This window comes from Paralichthys olivaceus, chromosome 8, assembly GCF_024713975.1.
Source record: "Paralichthys olivaceus isolate ysfri-2021 chromosome 8, ASM2471397v2, whole genome shotgun sequence".
Classification (NCBI taxonomy): Eukaryota; Metazoa; Chordata; class Actinopteri; order Pleuronectiformes; family Paralichthyidae; genus Paralichthys; species Paralichthys olivaceus.
This window is the reverse complement of record NC_091100.1, coordinates 4494952-4504805: the sequence shown is the minus strand read 5'-3', so window position 1 is coordinate 4504805 and position 9854 is coordinate 4494952. Positions and strand designations below refer to the sequence as shown.

Sequence of the window (9854 nt, the reverse complement as noted above, 5' to 3'; positions counted from 1 at the left end):
TGCCTTTATTGATAAGAGGGAGTAATAAAAAAAAACATACAGTGGTTGTTCTAATCATTCTCACAGAAATAAAGTAGCCTCCCTTCATTCCCAGTAAAAATATGAGTGACCCCAGTTTGATTTGTAAAACATGGGGCCGTGCACCTCATGGTTCACTGTAAACCTTCATTCACTGACTAATGCGGGTGCAGGCCAGACATAAATGTTGATCTTTTATTTATGCATCAATAAATTACATCAATCAAATATATACAAATTGATAAATTAAATAAATAACAGCAATGATCTTTATTCAGTATAACGTCGTTGATGGTTTGCGGACCCTGAATCCACCACGCGTCCCTCAAACGGCAGCGGTGTAAATTACGAGGCGCCAGTGAACGTGACATGGAGATAAACAGACGCACACTGTTCGATCCCTTCAGGTTTTTCAGGTTAGCGACGTTACGAAATACTTCAGCAACGTAACGATCATCTGAACTGACAGTCCCGAAGGCTGCTCAGTGTTCCCTCAGCCAAGCTTCAGGAACATCCAGGTAGGAGCTGGTGACGCAAACAGACGTGGTTAGCTTACACCGGCTCACTTCAACTGTGATGCTAAAGGAGGCTAAAGCTAACAAACGTTGTTTTTGCCGCTGCAACGCATCGACAGCTTCTCTGTCAGTCTGCGTGTTGTGTTCTTATGAGTGCAGTCGTGGTGGAACACTGCTGTTACAGAAGTGCTCTCGTGTTTCATCGGTGAACTTTGACTTTCACGCAGTTGGGGTTTACATGCAGGGGGCTAGCAGGAGCTGAGGCTAGCAGGGGCTGAGGCTAGCAGGAGCTGAGGCTAGCAGGAGCTGAGGTTTGCAGGAGCTGAGTCTAGCAGGAGCTGAGGTTTGCAGGAGCTGAGGATAGCAGGAGCTGAGGTTTGCAGGAGCTGAGGCTAGCAGGAGCTGGTGTTAGCAGGAGCTGAGGTTTGCAGGAGCTGGTGTTAGCAGGAGCTGAGGTTAGCAGGAGATGAGGTTAGCAGGAGCTGAGGTTAGCAGGAGCTGAGGTTAGCAGGAGCTGAGGTTTGCAGGAGCTGGTGTTAGCAGGAGCTGAGGTTAGCAGGAGATGAGGTTAGCAGGAGCTGAGGTTAGCAGGAGCTGAGGTTTGCAGGAGCTGGTGTTAGCAGGAGCTGAGGTTAGCAGGAGCTGAGGTTAGCAGGAGATGAGGTTAGCAGGAGCTGAGGTTAGCAGGAGCTGAGGTTAGCAGGAGCTGAGGTTTGCAGGAGCTGGTGTTAGCAGGAGCTGAGGTTAGCAGGAGATGAGGTTAGCAGGAGCTGAGGTTAGCAGGATCTGAGGTTAGCAGGATCTGAGGTTAGCAGGAGCTGAGGTTAGCAGGAGCTGAGGCTAGCAGGAGCTGAGGTTTGCAGGAGCTGGTGTTAGCAGGAGCTGAGGTTTGCAGGAGCTGAGGCTAGCAGGAGCTGAGGTTAGCAGGAGATGAGGTTAGCAGGAGCTGAGGAGCTGAGGTTTGCAGGAGGTAAAGTTAGCTGGACTTTTTGAACTTTTGTATTCATGCTTTTACTCAAGTAAAGGATTTGAATACTTAATCCATCATTGGTGTTGTTGACCATAAAGAAATGTTCTTCCTGAATCCCTAACTTATAAAAAACAACCCCCTCTACAGACCCTGTATTTGTTGCATTAAGCACATTTTTTCTGCTGTTTTGCATCTTGCTTATGTCACAGTCTTAAAATAAGCAATTATCCCCCCACTTCACTTTTTCACTTCCATGAACCCACAACGACAGGAAACGCAAATCGTCATGGCCCTGAGCTCTGTGTCGCTGTCTGTTTTCTTTCTTCCATTTGTGCAGTCACTCACTTTGACAGACGCATGCGGCCAGGATGGTTTCATACAAGCGACTGAACCCTGAGGATGTTAAGTTTTCCAGTGCAGTGTTGTCAGAGGAGCCACGTCCCGTCCAAGAAGAAGTTCCTGTGAGTTTGGATTGAATCAGATTTTAATTATGTACCTCATCAAGTACGTGTGTGTATAGAAGAAAATCTTAGCTTTGGCACAATATCTAGTGTACTGTGATTTCGTTGCTTATTTATTTCCGTGCTGTGTTTCAAGGTGCAGGAGCCAGAGGAAGCCTCGTTGCTCCCACGGTTGCCGTCATGCTCCGTCACCAAAGGCCTCCTGGTGATTGGCTGCCTGCTGCTTCTCCTCTTTGGAGGCTGGCTACTGGGCACCATGTTTTGGCTTCACGGTCCATCAAACCGAGAACCACATAGACCTCTGCCACCTGCCCCGGCAAAGCCCCCTCCAACAGGAGGAAACGACACTGCAGCTGCCTCCCGCCCTGGGGCTTGTAGTATAATCCCAGAGGCGCGTAGGTTCGATTGCTACCCTGAGAGAGGGGTGGTGGTGACCAGAGAGATGTGTGAGGCGAGGAACTGTTGCTTTATCCCTGCTTCCTCTCCGTCCTCTTCTGCCACCCACCCATCAGGGGGAAATGGTATCCCCTGGTGTTTCTATCCTGTGGATTTCCCTTCCTACTCGCTCGTGTCAATTAACGACACATCCCTGGGGCAGAAAGGTACGCTCGTGAGGGAGATAAAGACCTATTACCCAGCAGACATTCTCACTCTAGAGGTCGATATACGCCATGAGACGGACACACGGCTGCATGTCAGGGTGAGTGGAGAACACCAGTATTATCATATTTTTTTTTGTAGAAGTACAGACATCATATGTACTCAACCATACTCAAATTTTAAACCAAAATCATTGTTAATATCTTGTGGTAAATTTTGAAATGACAGTTGTAAATCAATGTCTTTATATTATAAATAACTCAAATAACTATATATAATGGTTAAGCTGCTCTTGGTGCCTTTTCCCTCAGCTGTTTGAGTTGAGTTCACATTCTCAGTTCATTATTTTGGTTTCGTTGACCACGGTTTTGCTGTTGTGGCTCTCTTCAGCATTGTTGCTAACCACACCAAGCAGCCATTTTCAGTAAACAAGTGCTGATAAATTCCCAGAGTGGAAACAGACTTGAAACAGAGCTAAAAGATTAAATATTGGATTGCTCCAAACTGCTGCAGATCCTTTGGTCTGTAACTAAAATACAAACTGTTTGTCTAATGTTTCTTAGATAACCGACCCTTCTGATGCAAGGTTTGAAGTCCCAATCTCTGTCCCCACTGCCACCAAGAAAGCACAAAGTCCTGACTATGTTGTCGAGCTTTCAAAAGAGCCATTTGGTCTCATTGTGAAGAGAAGCTCGACCGGAGCAGTTCTGTAAGTCTGGGTTGAGTTGGCTCCTGTTAGACAAACCAGAAAGTATAAAATATATATATATATTAATACTGTGTTCGTGTCTGCTTCCCCGTTAGTCTGAACACCACAGTGGCTCCTCTCTTCTATGCCGATCAATTCCTCCAGTTCTCCACCTCCCTGCCCAGTCAGTTCATCTACGGCCTGGGGGAACATCGCTCCACCTTCCTTCATGACATCCACTGGAACACGCTCACCATGTGGGCCAGAGACGTCCCTCCTATGGTACCAAAACTCTGTTTATTTTCGTTGTTCACCTTCAACAGTAGTAATAACATTTGAGCCACGGGTACAGACATTAATCCTCAACTGATTCCGTCATACTAGGAAAAGGACACGTTACCAAGTCCAGCTCTGTTGTTTATATTTCCAGGTGGGAAACCTATCTTGCTCAGTTTACAGTCATTTACAGTCATATCCATGTGTTCTTCTCTTTAATGCAGGAACAGACAAACCTGTACGGAGCCCATCCTTTTTACCTGGTAATGGAGGACGGAGGGAATGCACACGGCTTTTTCCTGCTCAACAGCAACGCGATGGGTCAGTCCGCCACTCCGTCAGACTTCTGCCTCATGTTTCACTACGTGCAGTAAAACATGCAACAAATAGCTGATGCTCATAGTTTGAAGATTTCACAACTGTTCATGTGACAACCGTTGAACAGTCGTTCTGTGGCTTTATAAAAGCAGAAGCAACTGTGATAAACTAAACAGTAATTATCAATTAAAAAGATTTACTGTACAGGTCAGGTTGTATTTCTTGATAAAAAATATTGAGCAGCACTGCTAACTTCATTAGTAGTTAATTTGTCATCATCAGACAAATGATTAGGACTCCACTTTGATTGAGCTGGTGTTTGAATAACTGAACTGATTTGAGAATGGAGAGCGAACAGGAGAACGTACCCAAAAACACACTATATTAGCAAAATCTCCAAATGTTCTCTCTGTCTCTTTCCTCTCTCTGTCTGTCTCTTTCCCCTCTCTCTCTGTTTCTTTCCTCTCTCTCTCTGTTTCTTTCCTCTCTCTCTCTGTCTCTTTCCTCTCTCTTTCTGTCTCTTTCTTCTCTCTGCCTTCATGCTCTTGTATCTTAACGTTGTGGGTCTTTTCTTTCCCATGAATAACTATTGTTTAACCACATGTTATTTCTATTTGGTCAGATGTGGCCCTCCAGCCGTCCCCAGCTCTGACCTGGCGTACTATTGGAGGAATCCTCGACTTTTACGTTTTCCTCGGTCCTGATCCTGGTTCAGTTATTGAACAGTATGTGGAAGTCATAGGTCAGTACATGTATATGCAGAGTTTGGTAGTCTAACACTCTGCAGACCACTGTATGTTTAAATGTGTTTAAAACAATCACCTCTGTTAGTTCCTCCATTATTCTTTTGATTATTTTTCTCCCTTCTTTCATCCTCACCCCTCTTCTCGCTTAATCCCTCCCGTCTTGTCGTAGGATTCCCGGCAATGCCCATCTACTGGGCTTTAGGATACCACCTCTGTCGCTGGGGTTACAACACAAGTAACTCTACCTTGGAGGTTGTCAAGAAGATGAGGAGTTATGGGATGCCTCAGGTAAAGTGGACGGCAGCTGATTTTTTTTTTTGTCAGTATTTTTCTGTTTTTCAGATTCATTATTTGAGGTTTTGTTTGCAGGACGTCCAGTGGAATGACATCGACTACATGGACCAATATTTGGACTTTACGTTTGACTCAACAAAGTTTGCAACGCTGCCTGACCTGGTCAAGGATCTGCACGCTCATGACCAGCGCTATGTCATGATCCTGGTAAACGGGACCTTTATATTTTCATCCATGTGTGGTGTTTGTCTGATGTAGCTTGTGTTTTTAAGACTGTTGTTTCTCAACCTGCAGGACCCGGGTATCAGCAGCACTCAGCCTGAGGGCTCGTACTGGCCGTTCGATGAAGGACTGAAGAGAGGAGTTTTTATTAAGGACGCTGAAGGAAAGACACTCATCGGGAAGGTGAGAGATAGCAGCTTCAAAATGTATTTGATGGTTCGGTGAGATTTTGTAACTATGACTTACAAAAGCATCTATCAAACTCTATCACCAATAAATAAACAATTCTCCATCCTCTCCTGCAGGTGTGGCCTGGTTTGACAGCATATCCTGACTTCTCTGACGATGTGACACATGAGTGGTGGTATGAAAACCTCCAGAGGTTCCACGATCAAGTGCCATTCGATGGATTATGGATTGTAAGTATTGAAATTGAAGAAAAGATAAAATCTTTGACCTCGGTCGTTATTATTGAAGTGATTCTCTGCATTTTTTTCCTCATCATTTCCAGGACATGAATGAGCCGTCAAATTTCCTGGATGGATCCACTAATGGCTGTCCAACAAACAGTCTTGAGAATCCTCCTTATACACCTGGTGGGAGACGCAGATACACACCTCAAGCACAAATCAACAACGTTAAATGAACACAGGAATACAAAGCACGTACGATTGTCCAAAAGTCAAACTGAGTCTTTTACCTTTCAGGTGTGCTTGGAGGTTTGCTGAGAGCAAAGACTGTATGTGCCACTGCACAACAAAAGCAGTCTATACACTATAATATGCACAGTCTGTATGGACTCATGGAAGCTAAAGCATCTGCCAGGTCAGAACCAGTGAAACACAAACACACACACAATAGATAAAATACCAAAACAGGGAATCACTCGTTGACCATATGATCGATCTCTGTCCCTTGGTTTCTCTCCCTCCTCTTGTTCAGCGCTCTGAAGAGGATCGTTGCAAAAAGACCTTTCGTGATTTCTCGTTCCACCTTCCCCAGTCAGGGGAAGTATTCTGGTCACTGGCTGGGAGACAACAGGAGCCAATGGAGAGATCTTTACACCTCAATATCAGGTCAGGTCATACAAAGAGTGTTCGTGTGGTTTTGATTTTAGAAAATCGTCTGAAATCGTCAATTTAATTGTTGGACATTGGTTTCGACCCCTCTCCTCCTGTGTGTGTTCAGGCATGTTGACCTTTAACCTCCTGGGCATCCCGCTGGTGGGAGCAGATATCTGCGGCTTCAGCGAGGAGCCGCAGGAGGAGCTGTGTGTCCGCTGGACGCAGCTCGGAGCTTTTTACCCCTTCACACGCAACCACAACGCCATCGACATGCAGGTTCATACAGTTTAACATCACTGTTGCAGCAATAAAGCAACAATTCAAATACGTAGATCCCGGCAGTTTATCCCTCTCTTTCTTCAGAGACGTTAAATTGATGTGATTTATTTACAGCCTCAGGATCCGACAGTTTTCAGTCCTCTGGCTCGTACCGCCATGAAACAGGCTCTGCTGCTGCGTTATTCCCTTTTCCCAGTCCTCTACACTCTCTTTCATCACGCACATGCACACGGACACACTGTCGCACGGCCGCTGATGTTTGAGTAAGTAGAGAATAAAAACACAACCTTGTTTTTTTTTTATTTCTCTTTATACACTTTTTCGCTGTTCTTAATGTTTTCTGTACTCGACAGGTTTCCAAGAGATGTAAGAACCTATGGGATTGACAAACAGTTCCTGTGGGGGAAGAGTTTGTTGGTGACACCAGTGTTGGATCCTGGAGTCGATTATGTGGATGGTTACTTCCCAGAGGGTCTGTGGTATGACTACTACACTGTAAGAACTCTCAGCACACTCGCTCAAACTCATTAAACTGGTCATTCATGTATCATAGAGCGATCTGATGTGTTGCTGTTCCCCTCAGGGTGATTCTCTGCGCAGTAAAGGTGAAGAGGTTCAACTTCAGGCACCTCTGGACAAGATCAACTTACATTTACGTGAAGGATCGATTTTACCAACACAGGTAGAAAGGATTTTTACTTTACTGTTAAATCATCAAACACCTATTTTCTGAACTATTGAAAATTTGTTTACAAAACTTGAAGATAGAGAAAATTGATCTAAGGGAACAAGAAACATGTTTAAGTTAAAAATGAACAGACTACAACCTTAAAATCAAAGATAAATAATCTTTCCAAGGATACAAGAACATCTGTCATCCTTCCTTGAGATTCTGTCAGTCTGACTCTTTATAACCAGTAGTTTATAATGTAATGTTTGTTTTTTGTTTCAACTCGTCTGCACAGGTTCCCAATCTGACGCTGTGGGTGAGCACCACTCAGCCTCTCCACCTGGTCTCAGCTCTGTCGGACGACGGTTCAGCCGCTGGAGATTTGTTCTGGGACGACGGCGAGAGCATCGACACGTTCGAGAGCGACAGTTATGCCTACCTGATCTTCAGTGTCACTCAGGTGCCCACACAGTGATGAATCTACCCTTATTGCCTCATTCCAAACTGTGTTACCCACCCACACCTCTCACATGTGTTTTGATAACCTGCGTGAGCTGTGTCCGAACTTGTTTGATTCAACTGTAGATTATGAAACGAGGAGATAAAATTTCAGGTCAGAACGTGAGACTTGCAACATCTACATTTTACGCCAAGATCAGTTTGAAAACTTGCTGATGAATCGCGATTGACTCCTTCCTCATTGAGTAAGAGTCAATTTACTAACGGCAGCGACAAACTTTATTGCCACGTGATCGCAGAATGTCGTAGGCGCAAAAAGAAGCCATGTCCGACTGCTCTTCTTGTTTTATTGGAAAAATAATAAATTGTTGCCGCGCTGCGTTCATTTGCATCACATCTTGTGTGTTTGGCCTCAGTGAGCAGGATGTTTAACGCTGAGATCAAATTCATTTAAACACGTGTTTCCATGTGAAGTGAGCTCCGTCGTGTTGTTTTGTAGAACGTGATGACGTCGCAGGTGCTCCACAGCAACATCAAGGCCACGAACATCAGCGTGGAGTCGGCCACCTTCTACGGTGTGAAGGAGAAGCCGAGCAGAGTTTCGGTGAACTCCCTCGACGCACCGTTCACATACAGAGCCAACCAGGTGAGGCAACGGTGGATCCATAGAAAATGTGAAACTACGGTTGTGCTTGTTCTGACATGTAGTTTATTTTATTTTTCTCTCTCTGCAGGTGTTGACAGTTTCAGATCTTGGTCTCAACCTCAGCCGGAACTTCACCATCAGCTGGATGTGATGACATTTGAATGAGTGATGCTTTTCTTTGTTTTGGCTCTTCAATCCAGAACATTGGACGCAATAAAATAACCGTGAGTGCTGATTATGAACTTTGAAGAGTGACGCAACACCAGGCTGAGAAGCAGCGTTCCGCGTCTGCTCCGATTTACCTGTAATCACACGCAACCGTGACGTCGACACCTGAACATCACTGCAATCACCGTTTTTAGTTTTTAATTCAATTCATTTGGGTCTGATGTGCTCAGAGCCAAAACCATCAGTTTGGACGGATGACGTGACTGAAGATGAGTTCGTGTTCATTTTATTCATCGTGCAACATCGTCCTCAAACTGACTGAAGCTTCTCTGTGTGCATAGCAAACACACTAATAAGGCATCAATGTGAAATCACTGAGCTACAGTAGTTTAGACACTGTTTTAAATATCTGACATTAGTAACTCTCGCTGAGGAATCCTCTGATTCAAAAAAATCTGCTTTGCTCTGTAAATTACCTTCATTTTTAGCTCAGTTTGATCGACTCAGCACTTAAAAGAATTTGATTCGCAGAAAGATGACGTGCAATAAATAGAAGAGACGATGATCACCCTCCTGAAAATGTGAAGGAGCCTGATGTAGTAGATTCTCTGTGCTTTAATGCTGCTTACAGCCAATTTTTGCACTAATTGTTTCTGCAGTATTGTAAAGAATGACACAGGTGCCTTACGATTCCTGTTTGTGTGTTTTTGAGCGTTGCTGGGTTTGTTCCCTTCTGATCTTTTATTCAGTGCAGGAGACCATTGTAGTGCTTTGCCTGAAGACGTCTCCAGAACTGTGAAATTACACTTGCGTCAGCTGTAACTGTTCTGTAGACGTACTGTGACGCTTCTGTGAAACTGCAACCAAAGCCTGGAGCTGGAAACATTTTCATGAGCTGGTTCGGTAAAGTTTTCAAGCTCAGTAACATTAATTCTGCCTAAATTTGACCGTGACGCTGTGGAAACGTGATCTGAATTCATGGATTTTCTGCACCTTGTGCAACATTTCATTAGAGGGATCATCCGTGCATGTGTAAAGTAAACTACAAACATTTCTAAGCATGTAAAGAGAATATTTTACTGTCACGTGTGTAATTGTAACTCGACAATCGTGAAACTGACAGTTTGCAGTGTTTACTCATGAAGCTTTGTGTTTTTAGTTTTTAGAGTTTTGCTGGATCTGATATTTTGATTTTACTGTTTATTTTAATGTCACTTGTTTAAAGTGTTTTGAGTCCTGATGTGATCGGATGATTACATCTGAATAAATTATATTTTGATCTTGCCTGAATTTGTGTCATTAAGCTGTAGTGCTGAAGCACATTTGCCACTAGAGGGCACAGTCACTCAATGTTGGGACTCTTCTTTATATCATTTCTTATGTGTGTAGTTTCTCTTAAGACAGCAAATAAAAATAATAATAACTTTATCGATGTAACACTTGCTTTACAAGATGGACTG

At 44.1% G+C, this 9854-nt stretch overlaps 1 protein-coding gene and 1 long non-coding RNA gene across 3 annotated transcripts; one reads left to right on the top strand and one right to left on the bottom strand.

Moving 5' to 3' along the window:
- Positions 1 to 199: 199 nt before the first annotated feature.
- Positions 200 to 4376, bottom strand: LOC138411134 (uncharacterized). Its single transcript, XR_011243790.1, has 3 exons — positions 3789 to 4376; positions 1849 to 3529; positions 200 to 543 (listed from the first exon to the last, which is right to left on the bottom strand). It is a non-coding gene; the product is annotated as an uncharacterized lncRNA (long non-coding RNA).
- On the top strand, positions 1838 to 9678 carry gaa2 (alpha glucosidase 2). Of its 2 annotated transcripts, none has more exons than XM_020106770.2 (20): positions 1838 to 1964; positions 2107 to 2664; positions 3128 to 3273; positions 3369 to 3534; positions 3753 to 3849; positions 4469 to 4588; positions 4762 to 4880; positions 4962 to 5093; positions 5181 to 5291; positions 5414 to 5527; positions 5620 to 5704; positions 5816 to 5933; positions 6051 to 6184; positions 6297 to 6448; positions 6566 to 6714; positions 6805 to 6946; positions 7035 to 7133; positions 7417 to 7581; positions 8080 to 8226; positions 8315 to 9678. In XM_020106770.2, exons 1-20 carry the CDS (start codon positions 1872 to 1874, stop codon positions 8375 to 8377), a joined length of 2910 nt encoding a protein of 969 aa, XP_019962329.2. In that variant the 5' UTR covers positions 1838 to 1871; the 3' UTR covers positions 8378 to 9678. The 2 variants fall into 2 exon arrangements, with proteins under 2 accessions (XP_019962329.2, XP_019962326.2); XM_020106767.2 differs by having other exon boundaries at positions 1841 to 1964; positions 2101 to 2664.
- The last annotated feature ends 176 nt before the right edge of the window (positions 9679 to 9854 follow it).

Bases quoted from the DNA above. Each gene is read 5' to 3' on its own strand.
- gaa2 (XM_020106767.2), top strand. From the start codon at position 1,872: ATGGTTTCATACAAGCGACTGAACCCTGAGGATGTTAAGTTTTCCAGT. The intron at 3,274-3,368 runs GTAAGTCTGGGT...CTTCCCCGTTAG, and splicing joins AGCTCGACCGGAGCAGTTCT to TCTGAACACCACAGTGGCTC. The intron at 5,705-5,815 runs GTGGGAGACGCA...TTTACCTTTCAG, and splicing joins GAATCCTCCTTATACACCTG to GTGTGCTTGGAGGTTTGCTG.